Here is a 22147-nt window from a genome sequence, read left to right on the forward strand (position 1 = left end):
TCTTCTCAGTCTGCCAGTATTCATTATATAATATTAGAACAATTGTAGTTTTTAAATTTAACTCTTTTAAATACAATATTATGTATATTAGCAGATATGATTAAGTTTTACTATGTTTATTGTAAGTCCATGTGTCCACATATATTAGTAACAGATAATGAAAATAAAAAATGCTTCTATAATTCCCAAAAGAGTCCAAAATGGACAAAATGCTTTTGCATGTCTGTGTTGAAAATGAGATTTTTATATGTTGGAAATAAATAGCAGCATCCATTTTATAGCATTTTCCTTGCTTTGATTTTGTGACACAATTCTTCAGAGTCCTGACTGTGAATAGGCTAGCACCTCAGTACTTAAAATAGGTTCAAGAAATGGTTCTACTTTTTTTCCACCTCTCCATTCCAAACCATTGAGGGAATTAGTTGCACCATTGAAGTACATTTCTTTTCTGTTTTACATAGTCAAAATTTTTACTAGTTTCCTTTCTAGAAGAAGATCGAAGTAGGACATTCACAGTCATGATGTAGATGTACTGCTAAGGCTTACTATTTTTATTATTGGCAGACTGACAGTCAGTGTAAGACACTGTGCTTTGTCTCTTATAGGATAAGAGTGTGCTGTGATGCCATTGACACTTTTAGTGATTGGTCAATATAAATATCATAATTTACTAAAGCTTGCATGCAAGTTGCAAAAATAAAACAACTTTACAAGACAGGAGCTTAAATAAAACATGAAATGCTTTCTGCTGGTGCTAGCATAGTATCTGACTAGTATCTCTCTCCCCCCAGCAATACTTTGAGGTAGAAGAAGAGAGGACATCCCTGCATGACGCAATGACTGTCAAAATGAACATTTTGTTAAAAAGACTGAGGGAGAAAGAAGAAGTCATTAAGGAATTAAGAGAAGAACTAGACCAATATGAAGAATATGGATTTCAAAGAGTTGTAAGTTTCACAGCAAAGAATAATTTATGTTAATATATGTAAATGAAGTTACAGCTGTCTGAAAGCTTGGGTTTGGAATAAAGGGACTACAGTGGATGTATCTTGGGTATCTTCTTCACAAAATAAGAGTTCAACTCTTTTTTTGCTCAATAACATAGTCTAGAAAACCCATAATAATTATAAATAGGAGCAGTATAATTGTTCTCAATTTTTATTTGTAAGGGAAATAAAATAACCTATCTCCCACCCTAGAAAAGCATGTAAATACATTTTTGTTTTAATACAGAAGAGTCCCACCCTTTTTTTTCAGTCCAGTTAATCTGAAAGACACAAAACAATCTCAAGCCAGAGGCTTTCAAGAAACCAGCTTGTAATAGGATGACCTTCCATAGAAATGTCAAGAAGGAAAGTTCTCAGAGGAGTTTCGCCCTGTTCTCCCTGTTGTAGTGGGAGCCAGGAGCTGCTTTATTGCTCCAAGGTCTGAAGAGAACAAAAGTGGGGAGAGAGAGAAAGCAGAAAGGAGAGCTTAGCTACCTGTTGAGGAGATGAATGAGAAGGATCTTGAAATTGTGGACCCCGAACAAATAGCCATAGAGGGGTTTTCATATTAGGTTCTAAGAGCAAGAAGTAGATTGTTTGAGTAGAAGAGGTGACCAGAGAAGCCAGAGAATCACAACCTGCTGAGTGTCAGCTGGCAAGGGTACTTCCTGACCTCAGAGCTCAGTTTACCAATGAGGAAGCACAGACTTACCCATAACATGCAGCTGGTAAATGCTGACGAGGCATGAAAACCAAGGTCCATCTGAATCCAGAGTCCCACATAAGGAGGTGTAGCTTCCTCCTCTGTATAGAGTAAGAATTAAAGGTTGCAATATACGTATATATATATGTATACACACACACACACATATATATAGGGTTGGCCAAAAAAAGTTGGGGTTTTTCCATAGAATGTTATGGAAAACCCAAATTAACATTTTGGCCAACCAAATATATACACTCTTATATAACATATATTTCTTCTATGTACATTATATTATTATAATGGATTATGGTATTACAGTATATATATAAATCAATATAACATACATAATTATTATAATTATAATTAAGTGTATAGTGATCCCTGTATATGAAAGTGAAAGTTGCTCAGTCGTGTGTGACTCTTTGCAACCCCTTGGACTATATAGTCCATGGAATTCTCTAGGCCAGAATACTGGAATGGGTAGCCTTGCCCTTCTCCAGGGGATCTTCCCAACCCAGGGGTCGAACCTAGGTCTCCCGCATTGCAGGCAGATTCTTTACCAGCTAAGCCACGAAGGAAGCCCAAGAATACTGGAGTGGGTAGCCCATCCCTTCTCCAGAGGATCTTCCTGACCTAGGAATCAAACCAGGTTCTCCTGCATTACAGGCAGATTCTTTACCTGAGCTATCAGGGATGCCCTGCTCACTAAGTGTACATCACTAAGTATATAGTGATCCCTGTGTAGACACACATAAATATTGACTCGTGTGTGTGTGTGTGTGTGTGTGTGTGTGTGTATGTATGTGTGTGTATATATATATATATATGGGAGAACTCTGAGAAGTAACACATCAAATGTGAATGCTAGGAAGAAACACTTCCAGGTTCCAGGTTGCTGGGCTATTTAAGTGCAGTCCTTAGTTTATCTAAGTCCCACACTAGTATTCTTACTTAAAACCCCCAAAGTTAGAAAAGATAAGGAATTGAACTTGCACCATTCTAAAGGACTTTGTTTACTAACTGGGGAAAGAATACTTTGTTTAATCTATTAGAATTCTCTATGTTATACAAAAAAAAAAAAAAAAGAATTCTCTATGTTCTAAAAAAAAACAGAGCATCTTCTAAGCAATTTAGTATTAAGTGTTCTTATCATAGATCTAATATAATTGAATATTATTTCTTTTTACATATTCTGATCGCCTTGGAGGAAGAGACACATCCAATTTTTGCATTTACTTTTCTTATCTTGTATCTACATTTACTCTTAGTTTTTTGGAGAAAATAATTTAATAGAATTATTAGTAGAAAATTTAATAGAAAAGTTGTAATAGTTTTGGCTTTTACTCCTGCCCTTGACTAACGATATCCAGCATTGATTAGCAAGATAATTTTGATCCAATTATTTCCCACTTGTGAAATGAAAAGTGATCTCTGCCTAGCCAACAGTGTTATGAGGGGGAATTGTTGTGAACGTGAATCACTGTGAGTTCTCTGAAGAAAGGCATGCATATAAATTCTAGTTATCATGATGGGGAAATACACAAGTCCTTACTACCATCTGGTTTACATTCCATGAAATGCACTGTTGGAAAATATCCCAGTTTTGTAATTGAGCTTCTAACACGAGGTCTTTCTTGGTGTGTTTACACCTCCGATTGTCCTCAGCCTGTTAACTGGTCTGCCTGGACATCCTGGGTAAAGAACAAGATGAGGTGGGCGGGGCTTGGTGAGGACCACAAGAAGTGGGAGGGTCCACACTGCTGTGGTATAAGCAGGTATTCTCTGCATCTGGTAACATTCTGAAGACCTTGGTGGTGGTTGTTGTTCAGTCGCTCAGTCGTGTCCAACTCTTTGTGACCCCATGGACTGCAGCACGCCTATCCTTCACCGTCTCCCAGAGTTTACTCAGACTCATGTTCGTTGAGTCAGTGATGCCATCCAACTATCTCATCCTCCATCACCCCCTTCTCCTCTGCCCTCAGTCTTTCCCAGCATCAGGGTCTCTTCCAGTAAGTCAGCATTTTGTATCACATGGCCAAAGTATTGGAGCTTCACCTTCAGCATCAGTCCTTCCATTGAATATTCAGGGTTGATTTCCTTTAAGATTGACTGGTTTGGTCTCTCTGCCATCCAAGGGACTCTCAAGAGTCTTCTCCAGCAGAAGACCTTGGTTGTTTCACTGTAATTTGTATCCATGGACACCACATCAGTATTGCTGTAAACAACTTAAGAATTGAGGAAGGTGAGACTCCTGATTAACTGAGTGTATACATTTTCCCCAGCACCAGAGGACCCTAGTGCAATCCTAGGGCACCATGCTAGGGCATGCAGCAGTACCCACGCTAGGGCAACGCAGAGCAGGGCTAGTGTACCTTTCGATAGGATGGAAATGAACACTGCAAAAGCAGGTTATAAAAAAAAAAATCTGAAATTTCTCTTAAAAAATCTTCTAAGAGCTAGCTTTCCTAGAACTCCATGCCACTCAAGTTCTAGGTGAAGTGAAGTCATTCAGTCATGGCCAACTCTTTGTGACCCCATAGACTGTAGCCTGCCAGGCTCCTCCATCCATGGGATTTTCCAGGCAAGAATACTAGAGTGGGTTGCCATTTCCTTCTCCAAGGGATCTTCCTGACCCAGGGATCTGACTGGGTCTCCCGCACTGCAGGTGGATTCTTTACCATCTGAGCCACCAGCTGCTACTGCTGCTGCTAAGTCGCTTCAACCGTGTCCGACTCTGTGCGACCCCATAGACGGCAGCCCACTAGGCTCCTCTGTCCCTGGGATTCTCCAGGCAAGAATATTGGAGTGGGCTGCCATTTCCTTCTCCAATGCATGAAAGTGAAAAGTGAAAGTGAAGTCGCTCAGTCTTGTCCAACTCCTTGCGACCCTATGGACGGAGGAGCCTGGTAGGCTCCAGTCCATGGGATTTTCCAGTCAAGAGTACTGGAGTGGGGTGCCATTGCCTTCTCTGCTGAGCCACCAGAGAAGCCCTAAATTTGAAATTTCATCTAATACGACTGCTCCCTCTAGCGGTATAAAAAGCTCAATACAGCAAGTAGCTGAAATTATATTTGGAAAACCAAATTTGGAGAAACAATTAGAAATTCTCAAAGCAGCAGTTGAAATAACTCACAAAAACAACTTGAAATAAGAAAATTGAATAAACAATAAGGGAACACTCTAGTTTGTTCTTCCTCATAGTCTGATCACATAAATCACTTCATCGTTACTAGTCTCATAATCTCTCTCCAGATTGTTTTAGAGTAAAATCTAAGAATGACAGGGAAAGGAAGGTTTAGTAAACATCTAGCTTAGCTTATATTTATGACAAGATGGAAATCAGAAAAAGGAATCTCGTCAAGTTACAGAAGCCTCATCTCTCCAGGTCAGAACACCCTTAATGTTGAGTTTTCCCCAAGAGGGCTTCACTTGGTGTCTCAGATGGTAAAGAGTCTGCCTGCAATGCAGGAAACCCACGTTCAGTCTCTGGGTTGGGAAGATCCCCTGGAGAAGGAAATCGCAATCCACTCCAGTATTCTTGCCTGGAAAATACCATGGATGGAGGAGGCTGGCAGGCCACAGTCCACGGGGCCAAAAAGCATCAGACATGCCTGAGTGACTAACACACACAAACACATTCAAGGGCTGAGTGTCTTTTCAGGCTCTGTGAACCGCCTCAATGAGTTAATGGTACTCTGCTATAGTTTTCAGCTTGCCGTGCTATATGCTGATAAATCCACTCAAGAATTGCTAAAGGAGCTAGCTGCTCAGGGTAGTGTGTCTGTGTACCCACGCACACGCCTGTGTGCTTCAACTGCAGTTAGAGTTGTTTCGAAAAGACTTCACTTTTCTTTCTTACCCCAACATGCATGAGCTCTGCAACTATCATGCCTACCCACCCCCGCCACCACCAACACATAAACATGACTGTTTGTTGCTGACAGTTTTGAAACAGAGCCGTCATTCAAGAGCGGCAGCTCTGCAGGGCTGCACTGCCCCAGTGGGCCACTTTCTTGGCTGTCACTCACTGGGAAAGCACCTGCTCGTCTCTGTGACTGTCACACAGCATGGGCATGCAGCAGAAACCCCGACCCCCCACCCCCAGCATCAAATTGAGATGTCCAAGCACTGTACGCGGAGCCTGCCGGATTGAGACGCCAGTGTGGCAAAAGGGAGACTGCTGGGAAGGCACCTGCGGTGCCCCAAACAGTGCTTCTCAGCCTTTATTGACTTTTTGTGCGTATGGGTCACCTGCAGCTCCTGTTAAGATATAGATTCAGACAGGTCTGAATTGGGGCCGGAGATTCTGCATTTTCAAAAAGCTCCCAGGTGATGCCGAGGCTCCTGGTCCTTGGACCACGTTTGGAGTAGTGAGGCTCTGGAGAACACCCATTTCCAGAAATGGTTCTTTCACTACTGTTTGGGATTCTGAGGCCTCGGACAGGAATACTGCACATCCTGTGGCTGTTCACAAGAGAAATAGCATGTAAGCCGGCACTTGGAAGTCCTAGCGTCCACTGCATGATAGAAGAACTCTAACTTGACAAGTTCCTTTATAAATTTTAAATCCCAGAGTGACCGTGGATCGCACTGCAGGCTGTCTTGGGCAATAATGTAGCTTTAAATAGCTTTAACTAGTTAACCGCCTTTTAATGATCTCCATCCTTCTTAACTTCGGTTTATTAACACAGCTTGTTTTAAAGAAGTCTCGTGGTTTCAGTGAGCCCAAGCTAGTGGTGTGGGCAGATGGTAGGAGAAACACCACCACAAAACCTGCCACTCAGAGTGTAACAGATGACCGCAGCCGCCCAGAACTATCCCTTTGTTCATTTTGCTAATGAGTGTCCTCGTTGCTGTGGGAATCTGAATAGTTAATTACTTGCAGTTCCTGCAGCTGACAGATGGTGGGGACAGAGCTAAAGGTTGACCTCTCAGGAACTGGGGCTGTCCATGGATTTGTGGGAGGGAGGAAACCCTTGAGCTGCAAGTGTAGCCTTGTTTTCCTGCTTTTCTGGGAGATTTTTAGAAAACCCATTTAGGTGCTAGCTGCCACCTCTTGTAAATTTTACACTTCATCTGATTATTCAAATAGTTCTCGTTTAGTTTATTATAATGGATGCTCATGTAATCCACAATGGATGTTCATTTTCTGCCACTGTTAGGAAATGTACATTTAAGCCAATTAAGGCAAACGCTGTTTGCTTTTTAAAAAGCTTTTTCAGTCTAGAAATTCATTGGTTGATGTTCTCAAGTTGAACCATGTGGGACAAGAAAATAATGACTGGGATTCTTTCTTATTAAGAAAATACTGTTATTAGTTATTAAATTTGTTAGGTCTCATGAGTTAAGAATGAATTGGGCTTAAATAATTTAAGTGGAATGGTGAATCAAAATCATGAAGATTCACAAATGGGCTTAGTGCAAAATTTAATGTCATCATTATAAATATTAAGTCTGGTATAACTGACTTCATTAAAAAGTCCCTTGTTGTTTTTCAAGAGTTTATTCATGTACTATAAAACATAATAGCTACATATTTTTCTTTTGAACCATTATAATGACCACGGAGGAAACCTTTTTTTTTTGATAATTTACTTTCAGTTATCTCTAAGGTTAAATAAAAGTGTACTTTCAAAAGGACACTAGTTATATTGGGAGGAATGACTTTTGGGAGGAATGATTTTGTTTTTAAGAGAAGATTTTATTCTTATGTATTTGCAATCATGGGATTGCTACTAAAAGAATAGCTTATAATTCATCTGAAAGTTAAAGTTTAAAAGTATTTCTAGTGTCCATATTGATTTTGAACAAAGGCATATAAATACTTCTGTCTCTTTTAATGTAATAATACAATGACTTTCAAGCATGTTCTTTACTAGTTTGAGATTGCATAATCAGTTTAATATTTTACCGTCATGAAATACAAGGTTCTGCATCAGCTTCTCCAACTCATTACATCTTAATTTTAAAAAGAAGTGCAGCAAGTAAAATCTAGACAGCCATAAGCAAGTATAGTCAGATGTTTTCAATAGCTTTGAAAACAGACGAGAAGAAGAAAAGAAGAGTCGCTGTCCCAATAAGCTTCTATTGCGTAAGAAAAAGCGTCTCCCGTAATGGACATGGCAAGATTTAAACAAAAGACGCACATAATAAAAATGTAAATGAGTTTGCTTTACCAAAACTATAACTTTAAAGTCTTTTGTTGTAAGTTATCCTGAAACCTTCTTACAAGGTAATCACTGTTTGCATAGAGATTTAAACCGAAGTCTTCAATAGCATTCAACGCCTGCACAGTCCCAGTGTGACAGGCATGCAAAGCCACGTTAATGTTCAGAATATGAATTGCCTCTGGGTGGCTCCTCCACCAAGCAGAAAACCCAACTGTGTGGATATCCGTGTGCCTGATGGGCTCCATGCGGCTCCCAGCCTGGAAACGTCACCACTTTGACATGCGGTGTGCTCCTCTTGACACTGGCAGCGCTGACACTGGAAAATGCCACAAAGGCAACAAGCCCCCCTCCTTAGCCGTGCACTCTGCCCCCCGCCCCCGCCCCCGCCCGCACCCCCTCTCCCCGGCGCTGCTGCCGGTCCGCGGGCTCCCCAGCCTGCCTGGTTACGGCAGCACTTCAGACGCACACAGAGGGAAGTGTGGGTGGAGGGGCCCCAGCTGCCTCCCCGGACGCAGCCTCCATGATGAATTGACCTGAATGATGAGGGCACACAAACAGTATGATATGCATTATTCCTGTCAATAAACTGTCCCCATGTGCTGTGGTCTTTGTACAGAAGGTACTGCAGCCTTTCTTCCAGCAAGCTCTATTTTACTCTCCTTCCCTTTTTACTATTCATATTATAAGTGTGTAATAGAATTCAGAAAATTATATGATAGCTCTTCTGTATCTGTATTGTCTCGTCTTGCATATTTAAATCCTTGGCTCCCTGCTTAGAAATATGGAATTCTCCCTCTTTTAGGATTCTTTTACCAAAGAGAGCAGCCCTCTGAGAACAACTCTAGAAAAGGAAAATTTGGAGTTCAAAACGGAAAATGAGAGACTGCTTCAAGTCATTTCAGAACTCGAAGAAGAAATCCAGCTCAATGTAAAAGAAAATTCAGTATTAGGTAACATTTTAGAGTCGTTTTTGAGAAAACTCTATACATTGGGCATGTTTATAAAATTCATGGCCGCGCTTGTCTTTTTCAAACATGTGTTTGTTACCAAACCATATTTACATTTAAAATATCAGCTTGTTAGCCACTTCTAGTTTTCATTCTTTTCTTGGGACAGAAATTGGTCATACTCCCCTGGCCGTGCCTTTTTAACTCAGGGTGGCTGTTTTCAAATCCAAGCATTGTCCTTTGAAAAATGTGCTCATTAGTGCTCAATATCACTTAGAAATATTATAACTATTAAACAAATTTCATGTGCTTTATCTAAAACCTAAAATTTCTAACATTTTCATATTTGAGCATATATACTGAAGTGTGCTTTGTGAAGAAACAGAATTGGCCCTTCAGGAAAATATGCTCCTACTTACTACTTTATCTTCAATTTTTGGCACAGATTTTAAGTATAAATTTCCATTTGTTGGCCCTATACCCCCTTCTTACATACCATAAACATTGGTAAACATTGCATTTAAATCATTGAAGTTGGATTGCTTTAAAGCATTTACAGGCACTGCTATCACTGTATTTATGGTTGCCCTTGAGTAGGCAATATAAAGTTTGTAGTGAAACATTGAAGTTTTGCCCTTTGAGTAGGCAATATAGAGTTTGTAGCAAAACATTAATAAAATCAGATATGGGGCAGTGTTTCTTGGATGTAAGTTGTACCATGCCAGTGTAGCGTCATTTCTCTCCTGATGTGGTGTAATAATGCGTCTCCAGGTTTTGGTAGTTCTTACCCAGTCCATAAAGTGCCACCTGCTAAAGCAGTTTGTATTGGCTGCGACTAACAGCAAAAATGTCCCTTGCTAGACTCGATGAAAAGCTTTCAGCCTTCAGCCACACTTGGATCTTGAACTTAGTTCTTAATCCCTATCTGACCAGCCGTCTGAACAGCAGGAAGAAGGCTGTGAATGTCAAGGGCAGTTGTGAAGGTCATAGTCCTGCTAGGACTTGCGTCCACCATGCCTGCCAGCGGTGTATAGCCTGCCCTGAAGCAGGCAGATTGAATACAGGGCCATAAGCTTGTAATTTCATGGTTGGCCTCTCTCTCCTTTTGTTTACAGAAGATGAAATTATAAGTCTGAAAGAGATGGCAGAAAAGGATCATAAAACTATTCAAAAGGTACTGTAACTTTTTTACATTGATGAATGACTCTTTTCAATGGGAATATCAGCATAATTAATGAAATAACACTATGCCCCCGCCTTGTCTTGTGATGTCGAGAAAAGTCGATTCCTGTATTTAGTGTTGTTTGGGATGATTTCTCTAGTAATGAGAAAGGATTTCATCTTGAAAATGAACTAATGTTTTCTTTTATTTGGCGTAACTGAGTGTCTACCTTGTTGACTGTAAGGAATTGAAAAATCATATGACACAGGGAGTCCAAAGATATGCTTGTGGAAAAATGATATTAGGAATGGGCAGCCTATTTTCATACCAGATGTTGTTTTATTTCCATTTCTCTGTATGTGAATGAACTGGGTTTGTATTTTGCAGAAAATCTGTATTTAGAGCAGGGAATGCTTTTGATATCATAAAGATCAAGATTTCCTGGGGCATCCGATGTCACAGAACCACGGCAATTCCTGCCCTCCACACCCAGGTTAGGGGCTCCTGCTTTCAGCTTTCTCAGCTCTCAAAACCCTCTTCTGTGATGGTCAGTTTGCACTGCCAAAGGCCCTATAACCCAAAGACAGCACTGGTCTCTGATCTTTTCCCAGTGCTGAGCACTGGTACATTTAAAAATATTCTTTGAGTGATTTCATAGAGTAAGAATGTATATCTAGATAGAGTTCATAAAATTTACAGATAAAAATGTGAATTTACATCCTCAAATTATTCCAAATAAAGTTTTCCACAAACTGAATTGAGTATCAATTTTTAAATGAAAATTAAAGTTAGATAAAATTAAAAATTGAGTTCCTCAGTCATGCTGGCCTCATAGCCAGAGCTCATAAAGCTTAAGATTCAGATTTCAACCTAGATTTTGCACTTCTGGTATTCTTAAGTTTTATTTTTCATTAAAAAAAACTTTTTTAAATTTTATTTATGTACTTATTTACTTTTGGTGGTGCTGTGCACATACAGGATCTTAGTCCTCAGACCAAGGATTAAACTCACACCCCTGCAGGGGAAGGGTGGAGTCTTAACCACTCAACCACTAGGGAAGTCCTATTCTTCGGTTTTAGATAAAATTGCTTCCAAGAACTGATTTTTATTTTTTGGCCACACAGCATGAGATATCTTAGTTCCCCTACCAGGGTTCGAATTTGAGCTCCCTGGATTGGCAGTGTGGAGTCTTAATCACTGGGCTGCCAGAGAAGTCCCAAGAACTATTTTCTAAAGAAATGCACACTGTAATGGGTCAGAGTTGGGAGATGTTTCCTATGATCACTGAATCCATCACAGGTTTTCACAACATAAAGTCATTTTCTGGTGCTTGAGCCTGTTTTCAATGGTGAGGGTAGGAGTGTCATTCTTACAGAGATAATGAGAGTATAAGAAGAGACCAGTTTAACCTTCTTGGCATCAACTTTTAAGGCTAAAAATGAAATCTCAGCTTTCTAGTTTTACTTAATAACCTCCAAGGGCATCATCTCAGTTTATGTAAATATTTCTCCAGGGTCTCAGTCTGTGCTGTCACTGGTAAAGATGAGTCAAACAAGCCTACTCTTCTCTGGGAAAAGTTCAAGGAAATTTTAAAAAAGTCTCACCATTGAGGCATCAATTAGAAAGAAACAGCCTCACGGAGTGGCTGGTTATATTAAATGCTGCCTTCATTCTCTAGAGCTGCACTGCCCAGCGTTAGCCACGTGTGGCTATTGAAAGCCTATGTCTAGTGCAACTGAGAAAATGAATTTTAAATTATGTTTACTTTTAATTTTTAAATTTCAATATAAAATACTGATATTTGTTTCAGTTAGTGAAAAACTTTTATGTATATTTTGAATAATCTGAGCATGTGAATGTACATTTCTATTTGTAAATTTTATGAAATCTAAATGCAGATCAAGTATCTGCCCGAAAATTTTAGCCTTCAAATTGAGATGTGCTCTAAGTGAAAAATACACACTGGATTTCAAAGACTTAGGTGCTGTAAGGAATGTGAAATATTTTGCTAATGATTTTTAATATTGATTATTATATATTTAAGCTATTTTGCATAGCTATTGGTATAAATAAAATATATTATTAAAGTTAATATCACCTATTTTTACCTTTTTAAGAAAGCTGTTTAAAATTCAGTTATATATATGACACATATTTTTATTTGACAATTTTGTTCTAGACAAATATAGCAAATCTGTAGTTTGTTTGATCATATTTTTTTTCCTGTCTCTCTTCTTTTTTTTTCTTTACATACACTAGGCCTCCACACAGATGTTGAATGTAGACATGATTTGTTTTTTTTAATTATAAATTTATTTATTTTAATTGGGTAATTACTTTACAATATTGTATTGGTTTTGCCATACATCAACATGAATCCGCCACGGGTATACACGTGTTCCCCATCTTGAACCCCCCTTCCACCTCCCTCCTCGTACCATCTCTCTGGGTCATCCCAGTGCACCAGCCCCAAGCATCCTGTATCATGCATCGAACCTGGACTGGCAATTCATTTCATATATGATATTATATGATTTGGTTTTGAGCAGGAAAAATCTAGACCCTTGGGTCTCTGTTCCATTTATGACAACTGTAGTTACTTGGACCAGTTTCTCATTCTCCTTCCTGAGTCTCACAGACTTACTGTGTGGATAGAATGAGATAATGTACATCAAAAGGCTTTGTCAATTGGAAAGCAGACCAGCAGTTGCTGACCAAAATGAGAGCTAATATTTACTGGTTTGTTTCCAATATCCTTCATCAAATCAATTGATTCAGCAATGTTCATTAGATGCCTTTTAGTGCCAGGCACTGCTGAGATGCAGAAATTTTATACACACATACACATACACACAAACACACACACACGGGCTTGTTGTGAAAGAGATCAAGTCTAGAGAGAGACGATAACCATAGGGAGTGTGATGGTGCTGTAATAGACATATGTACATGGTAAACAATGAAAACTGAGAAGCTTTATTTTCTTGGGCTCCAAAATCACTGCAGATGGTGACTGGAGCCATGAAATTAAAAGAAGCTTGCTCCTTGAAAGAAAAGCTATGACCAACCTAGACAGCATATTAAAAAGCAGAGACATTATTTTGCCGACAAAGGTCCATCTAGTCAAAGCTGTGGTTTTTCCAGTAGTCATGTATGAATGTGAAAGAAAGAAAGAAAGTGAGGTCGCTCAGTTATGTCCGACTCTTTGTGACCCCATGGACTGTAGCCTACCACGCTCTCCGTCCATGGGATTTTCCAGGCAAGAGTATTGGAGTGGGTTGCCATTTCCTTCTCCAGAGGATCTTCCCAACCCAGGGATCGAACCCGGGTTTCCCACATTGTAGGCAGATGCTTTACCGTCTGAGCCACCAGGGAAGAGTCTCGTATGAATGTGAGAGTTGGACAATAAAGATAGGTGAGCATCAAAGAATTGATGCTTTTGAACTGTGGTGTTGGAGAAGACTCTTGAGAGTCCCTTGGACTGCAAGGAGATCCAACCAGTCAATCCTAAAGGAAATCAGTCCTGAATATTCATTGGAAGGACTGATGCTGAAGCTAAAACTCCAATACTTTGGCCACATGATGCGAAGAACTGACTCAATGGAAAAGACCCTGGTGCTGGGAAAGATTGAAGGCGGGAGGAGAAGGGGACGAGAGGATGAGATGGTTGGATGGCATCACTGACTCGATGGACATGAGTTTGAGCGTGCTCCGGGAGTTGGTGATGGACAGGGAAGCCTGGCATGCTGCAGTCCATGAGGTCCCTAAGAGTTGGACATGCCTGAGTGACTGAACTGAAAATTGACCTGGAAGGTTCTAGAAATACTTCACAAATTTTTCCAGACCTATCTCCTACTCCTTCTCTTGAACTGATTCCAGGTGTTTAGGGTTTCCCTGGTGGTTCACACGGTAAAGAATCTGCCCGCAATGCAGGAGACCTGGGTTTGATCCCTGAGTCAGGAAGATTCCCTGGAGAAGAGAATGGCTACTCACTCCAGTAATCTTGCCTGGAGAATCCCATGGACAGAGGAGCCTGATAGGCTACAGTCCTTGGGGTTGCAAAGAGTTGGACACGACTGAAGTAACTTAGCATGCATACATGCAGGAGGGTGGAAGGCTGCATACAGATTATGAATGCGTAAAGTGTAAGTTACCCCCGTGGAACTCTGGTGTGGCTGGAGCAGGAGGTGGGATCAGTGAGACCACGTGGTGAGATTTGTGTGAGTACAGGAAGAGGGGGTGTCTGGGGTGTGAGGAAGGAGTAAACAGAAACCAGAAGAGTGTAAAGGAGCAGCTCAGAAGGCTTTGGATAAGCTAGATGTTCGCCTGTACAGCCCTCTCTCTGCTTACAGGCGTGTCTGACTCTTTGTGACTCCATGGACTGTAGCCCACCAAGCTCCTATGTCCATGGGGTTTTCCAGACAATAATACTAGAGTGGATTGCCATTTCCTCCTCCAGGAAATCTTCCCAACCCAAGGATCAAACTGGCATCTCCTGTGCCTCCTGCTTGGCAGGCAGATTCTTTTACCACTGAGCTACCCGGGAAGCCTTTCATCCCTGGATACAATTAAAAATGAGTTGAAAATAGGACTGAAACACTGTTAAGATTCAGCAGCTTTTATGTTTAAATGTTAGTAGTTGAGTGACAGCTGAATCTGTTTCAGCTGTGGCTACAAGATGAATTTCCTTCTGAGAGGGGACAGACCAGCAGTCAGAGATTATATCCCAGGTGTGGCAGTGTCAGGATACAGGGCAGTGTTGGTTGCTATAGGGATAGTTGGGGGCATAGCCAGCCTGGGTCATAAGAGATCAGGGAAGTTCAGAGGAAGGGCACCAAACTGGCCCTCAGAAGAAAGGTTAGAGTTTTCCAGGAAAGGATGAAAGGGAGAGTAGTGGGAAGAGCCAGAACATGTGTATGGGATGGGTACGTGACTGATTACGGCTGGAGGATGTGTGGGAACAGGGGTGGCTAGAAGCAGGGCACGTGGCTGAGGATTGTTATGCATTTCGGGGGGAGTGTGAGTTGCCTCCTGAGTGAAAGGGGCATCTTGGACACTCAGGCAGGATGGGATTCGTGTTTCAGAGAAAGGACGAATGGAGGAAAGGAAAACCCAGGGCCAGAGAGACACCAATTAAAAGATTTCTTGTATAAACCGGGATAACTTAATAGAAAGTCCTGAAACAGGAAGAAGACAGTGACACGGGGATGAAGAAGGGGGTAGATGAATTCAAGAGATGATTAGGCAATAAAAGCCATGGTCTTTGATAAGATTGAAAGTGGGAGAGATAAAGGAAGAGAAGTGGACGGCTGACACTCAGATGAAAATGAGTACAGTGGTAGAGCAGCAGAGAGTGGATTTCACAGAAACCAAGCAAGAGGCTTGAGAGTCCCTTGGGCTGCAAGGAGATCCAACCAGTCAATCCTAAAGGAAATCAACTCTGAATATTCATTGCAAGGACTGATGCTGAAGTTGAAGCGCCAATACTTTGGCCACCTGATGTGAAGAGCCAACTCATTGGAAAAGACTCTGATGATGGGAAAGATTGAGGGCAGGAGGAGAAGAGGGTGGCAGAGAATGAGATGGTTGGAGTTGGTGGACATGAGTTTGAGCAAACTAAGTAAACTCTGGGAGATAGTGAAGGACAGGGAAGCCTGGCCTGCTGCAGTCCATGGGGGTTGCAAAGAGCTGGACACAACTTAGCGACTGAACAACAACAAAGCAAAAGGCTCAAGAAGAGAGGATCCATTCCAGCACTTCCCAGAGGCCAGGTGTGCAAAAGACTAGAAACGAAGGATTGGACAATTAGCTTTGGCAATTAAAACCCTGGTAATTCAGTTCCGTTCAGTCACTCAGTTGTGTCCAACTCTTTACAACCCCACGAACTGCAGCACGCCAGGCCTCCCTGTCCATCGCCAACTCCCAGAGTTTGCTCAAACTCATGTCCATTGAGTCAGTGATGCCATCCAACCATCTCGTTCTCTGTCGTCCCCTTCTCCTGCCTTAAATCTTTCCCAGCATCAGGGTCCTTTCCAGTTACCCTGGTAATTAATGAGGTCATTTTACTGGAACATGGTAGTAACTGAGGAATGGAGTGAATGCAGACGTGGAGACAGTGTGCATGGGCACCTTTCTAGAAGTTTGATTGTGGATGGCCAAAGAGAGGTCAGAGAGTGGTTGGAGGGGGATGTGGGGTTAAGGAAGGAATTTTTTTGAAGATGAAGCTAGAGCATTTTTAAATGACATCAGTGGGAAGAAGAATGAGTGGGTAAAAATACAATAGAGAGAAGAGATCACTGATAAGAGACCCAAGGAGGCAGGAAGGCTTGGGGCCAGTGGCTTTGGTGTTTGCCAGTTATTGATGCCTGTTGGAAACTTAATGACACTTCTTTTCAGACCAAGGTATAATGACTCAACAAAAAATCTTTTCCTTTCCTTCCATTTCTCATTCCTTTACTTTCTCTAAACCTGCTGTTCAGCCTTTCACATCTTCAACACTACCACCACCTCCCCTTCTGAGGCTCTCATGTACCCAGACCCAACTTTCCCCAACCCTGCCATTGGAGACAAACAGATCCTTGCCTTTAGGTGACATTGCACGATGGTTATGGGATTTTTAACTCAGATTTTTAACTCACTGCTCCCTCCTCCTACTCTTCCTTTTACTTGGATCTAATTAGCACCCTTTGACAAAAACACATTTTATTAATTTATTCAAGTACAGTTGGATTGCAATGTTATATTAGTTTCTGCTCTACAGCAAAGTGATTCATCTATACCTATATATATTCTTTTTCATATTCTTTTCCATTGTGGTTTATTGCAGGATATGGAATATAGTTTCCCGTGCTATTCAGTAGGACCTAGTTATCTATCCATTTTATATATAGTCATTTATATCTGTAACCAGCACCCTTTCTAACCACCCAGTGCCTCTCTTCCCATCATTGCTACTTTTCCTAGTTCCATTCATCTATGCTATTCTCTAATTCACAGAGAAACAGTAGACATGTGGACTTTTTCACCTTTGCACTCTCTTGCTCACCTTGTCACTTAGCCTAACCTCTATTCCTTCTCATCGGAAGAGGGGACCTTCCTCTTTGCCCTGACCCATCCTTCCACTTACTTGCCTGACTCCATCTTCTCCTTCCTTCTCTTCTGAGACCTTTCTTCATCGGTCAAACTCTCTCTCTTTCTCCCTCTCTCATGCCTCTAAGCATCCCCCACTAGCCTGTATACACAGCCAAGCCATCATTCTGGGTGGTGTTCCTTGACTCTGGTTACCCCTGAAGCCATTACCATTCACTCTTCAAATGTCAACTAAAGTAAACTTGTCTATGTATCTACTGGCCTCTTCTTCACACTGCTGCTGTTGATAAGTTCACAGTGAGATTCATCTTGCCCTCAATCCTTGAGGTCAAGAACTACGTCTTATTCTTTATTACTTTTATATGAGCCCTCAAAAATGTCTGCTGGAAAAAAATAATCCTTACATGTTCATCAAAGTCAGTGTCAAAACTTGATCTCCTTACTCCTCAAATCTGGACTCAGCTGTGCTTCCCACTTAAATGAATTACATTGACATCTGTCCCAGAGGACCCACTGACAGATCAAGGGTCCTTCTCTGCTTTCTTCTTCTTCATTTTTTTTTTTGGCTGCTCTGTGCGACTTGTGGGAGGGATCCTACTTTCCTGACCAGGGTTTGAACCCAAGGGCCAAGTCTTAACCACTGGACTGCCAGGTAATTTCCATCCACTCTGTCCTTTGTACCTTAAAACTGTTGGTCACTAGGTCTAGAGACTTTCTTTCCAAAATTTACCTCTTGTCCCTTTTCTCTACAACAGCGTTGTCACAGAGTTGGTTGCGACCCCATCGTTTGCTCATCTGTATAGACTCCTACTTCATTTTCCTATCTCCACTCTCTTCTCCTTCAAGTCTAGCTTCCACACTGCCTCCATGGTTATCTAACACCCCAGTCTCACCTACATGCTACAACCTTCAGTGCTTGCTTTCCTGTTGTCTTCAACATAACATCAGACTGTCTCAAAGTGTTCTACATGATTTTGATGTGCTGGGAGCCACTAGGCCCTTTCACATTTGCTGTCTCAAATTCTTTCCAGAAGAGCTCTTCTAAGTAGGTGTTATTATCTTAATTTTTAGATGAGAAAACAGACTTGAAGCATAGAATTACATAAAAGCAAGAAAAAAGACCTGAAGCATAGAATTACTTTACCCACACAGCATAAGCAGCAGAGCTCTCTTTTGAACCAACTCTCATTCTGTACGTTACGCCAGTCTGCCCTCCCTTCCTAATCAAGGTTAGGCCCCTCGTAATATCACCCTGAATTTCTGTCTCCCTTCATTTCCGATATTCTTGTCTGTATGCACCCTGGGTCCACAAACACCAAACCTTCCCTGGTTCCTACATTACTTCAGGCTTCGCCGTGGTTACTTTGCTGTCTTTATTACCATTTTCTTGGCCTTTTTCTTTCTCCAACTTGTTGAACTTCTACAGATCCTTCAAGACCTTTGTCAAATAGCCCTTCTGTGCCATTAACACCAGGGAGAACTTATCTGTTTGTAATTACAGGATTACCAAGTTATGTGGATGTTTAGGCTTTTTGACTCTGAAGAGTTTATGTATTAACTTTTTTCTTACATATTACAGTCATTTTTTCACATTGTTCTCCTAGCATACTGTAGGTACTTTAGGGAAGGGAATTGTTCTACTTCACTTCTGTACCTCCACAGCCTAACAAAATGTCTGGCATCTCAAAGGTGTTCCATACATGTTTATTAGATTAATGAATATATGAATTACTTGAATTGAATGGATGTCAGAATGAAAGGTTGAATTTTGTCAGTGTTATATAGCGCACACACACTGTCATATAAAATACTGAGGCAAGTCAAGTTGGTCCAAAGGCCTTACAGTATATACTTTGATGGTTGTTTTCAATTGATATGAATATGGCTTGATATGTATATAAATACAACACCAAAACCTAAAATAAGAGAAATGGTTCATATAAAGGGTAAAGCAAAATTGTTCTTTTTGATAGACAGACTTACTTTATTATATATTGATGTCACATTTTGCGGGGGGAGTAGGGTGAGAAAGGTTGTAAATAAATGAACTGGCATTCTCTGTCTGTGTTTTGCCTGCTTATATAGTTAAGAAATAATTATATAATAGTATGTTATTATTACATGGTAATCTGTGGCCATTTAATTTTTGCTTTGATCATATTGGGATCCATTTTTCTCACGTTTGGAATCAAGATCTTTCACTAAATTTGAAAGGGGAATCTCAGATGTTTTGTTATCTTTAATCAGAATGTAATATTCTTCTCTTTCAGCTAATTGATGGCAGAGACAGATTAATAAGTGAGCTTGAGCTTGAAAAATCATTAGTTCAAGATATGGTAAGGGGATTTACATTATTTCTTAATAAATTTGAAACCAGGAATTTGATCATGAAAGTTTTATAAACTTTATTTTTAACTGTTTGCTGTGAACATTTTATTTCACTTTTATCAACAGTCTAAATGCATGCATAGTTATAAACATTTTTAATGATTGTTTTGTAGAAAACAATTGCAATAGTGTTATAATAAATATGCTTACTATGTAGAAGAGTCTTATACAGGAAACAGTATTACAATTTAAAGCAGTGTACAGAATTTTTGTATTTTATTTTAGGGATTAAAAAAACAAATATGAGAGCCCAATATTTTGAAGGATTTGCTATTTTTAGTTACAAATTGCCATAAGCGACAACAAAAAACAGCCCAGCCAGATATTTTGGCATTCTGTGTTTGTCTCATAAGAAAACACTGCCTTTTTATGTTCTTTTAAGAGAACTTTCCAGACGGCTGGTCTTTTATTTTATCAGTTGACTGCCCACCCCCACCCCAGGCTCCCCCACCTCACCTCCCCCCCAGCTTATGGTGTCTTACTCTGGCTTTCAGACTGATCACCACTACTCTGCCTTTGTTACAGTAAACTGACTGTGTTTATTATAATCAGAAATAAAACACAGCTTGACTTGCGTTCTAAATGTGCTTGAAAAGAATATGATACTGTTTAGAAGAGAAAAGGTTGTTCATAGGAAATCAGCGCCACTTCAGATATTGAAACGTTCCCTTTTCTACAGCTTGTCACACTTTGTGCCAAGTCATGACTGTTCCCCTAACTCTGTTTTGTTGCTCTCAGCACCATGTGTTTGGGGTGCCTTGTCATAGAAATTAATGCAAAACAATGCTCTGGGATTACAATAAAGCCTTCTATGAAACCAACTTGGGAATGCAGGCAAGGAAAAAAATAATTATGGCTAGTAATCTACAGAAACCATGTGTTAACAAGTGTGTTGGTTTGGACTCTTTGCTGTTTTTCTAAAATTTTTATTTTGTTTTGGGGTATAGCCGATTAACAAATAATGCTGTGATAGTTTCAGGAGAACAGCAAAGGGACTCAGCCCTACATATACCTGTACCCTTTCTCCCCCGAAACCTCCTTCCATCCAGGCTGCCATATAACATTGAGCAGAGTTCCATGTGCTCTACAGTAGGTCCTTGTTGCTTATCCATTTAAAATATAGAAGTGTGAACTCTTTGCTTTTAAATACCTGGTATATAAAAATCATCTTCATGAATTGAATATACTTGGTCAATTTCTGTCTCACCCTCTTCTTCTTCTGTCATTCGCCCCACCCCAAGTCCCAGAGTTGCTTCTGAAAACAACCAACTAAATGTGTACATTGTCATTCAAATGGAAAATGAGAAGCAAATGTTAAACTGTCAGTCTGTTAGGAGAAGTAGAAACGAAACTGAACTACTTCATCAGTGAGTTCATGCCTATGCTAGGAACAGACCCAACAGTTTGTGAATTATTTTGCCTCTTTATTTGAACTGTAAGTGGTTAACCAGTGCTATTATATTGCCCACGGGGGAACCAACTGTTTTATTTTGTTGTTTACAAGTTTAGAAGTTGAGCACCATGCTTGTTGCCAAGCAGCAAGATCTTGCACTGCAAACCTCAGGACAGCACACGAACCTCCAGCATGTTCAGAACTGGTCTCTGGAGGGTCATTTTTTTCAGTAGAGTGAGTGCACTTCTCATGATTGGGTTTCCATGGCGTACCTTTGGGCCCAGCAAGGTCACTATTTGACGCTCCCTCCCCCGCACCAAGGGATTCTGTTATTCACTTGGAGGGAGACTGGCTTTGTGGCTATCTGAACTTTGCTGCTACCATGCTTCCCCCACCCCCCTCCCCCAGAAATGGAGATTTGCAACGGGCGCTAGATGGAGGAGTGGGAGAAGGTAGAGTTGACCAGAGTCACTATGCAAAAATTAAGACTTTCACCCTCCCTGGTCTGTTACTGTTTTCAATACAGTGTATGTTCTGACCTTTTAAGAGCCTAGTTTAAAAGTCAAGGAGCTTGTAGTAAAAAGGCAGGATCGGTAAGTATAGGTAAGCAATAAAGTATGGATGATGTACCCTTGGATTAGCTTTAGAAGAAGAATATGAAATAGTTTTGAATCTTTCTATGATTCCTGTGCTCTGTGGTTTTTATTTACCCTTGTTTTGTTCCAATAGAGATATAATTGCCATTTAACATAATATTGGTTTCAGGAATACAGCATAATGATTTGATATATGCATATATTGTAAAATCATCAGCACCAGAAGTCTATTTAGTTAATATCCATCATCACATAAACTTATACCATTTTTTTTCTTGTGATGAGAACTTAATTTATTCTCTTAGCAACTTTCAAATATACAACATAGTATTGTTAACTAGAATCACCATGCTGTACATTACATCCCCAGGACTTATTTATCTTATAACTGGAAGTTTGCACCTTTTGAGCTCCTTCACTCATTTTTCCCTCCACCTCAGGCAACCACCAATCTGTTCTCTCTATGAGTTTGGCTTTTTTTGTTGTTATTATCTATGTTTTTTAAGGTTCCACATATAAGTGAGATCATGCAGTATTTGTCTTTCTCTCTCTGATTTATTTCACTCAGAAAAATCCCCTCCAGGTCCAGCCATAGTGTCTTAAATGGCAAGATTGCTTTCTTTTTATGGCAGCATAATATTCTGTTATGTAAATATACCGTATCTTCTTTATCTGTTCATCATTGACAGACTCTTAGGTTGCTTCTGTGT

General features: G+C 40.4%; 1 protein-coding gene across 1 annotated transcript in view; it reads left to right on the plus strand.

Annotated features, from left to right (window-relative positions):
* The window catches only part of C13H10orf67 (chromosome 13 C10orf67 homolog), a 101309-nt gene that overhangs the window by 35625 nt on the left and 43537 nt on the right, over window positions 1–22147 (plus strand). Inside the window, exons 5-8 of the mRNA XM_086334466.1 lie at window positions 792–947; window positions 8665–8812; window positions 9925–9983; window positions 19331–19396. Coding sequence (XP_086190592.1) covers window positions 792–947; window positions 8665–8812; window positions 9925–9983; window positions 19331–19396 — 429 coding nt within the window. The remainder of the gene's footprint in view (window positions 1–791; window positions 948–8664; window positions 8813–9924; window positions 9984–19330; window positions 19397–22147) is intronic.

This window comes from Bos grunniens, chromosome 13 (assembly GCF_055505025.1).
Source record: "Bos grunniens cultivar Pamir isolate PY7600 chromosome 13, Bosgru_T2T1.0, whole genome shotgun sequence".
NCBI classification, from domain to species: Eukaryota; Metazoa; Chordata; class Mammalia; order Artiodactyla; family Bovidae; genus Bos; species Bos grunniens.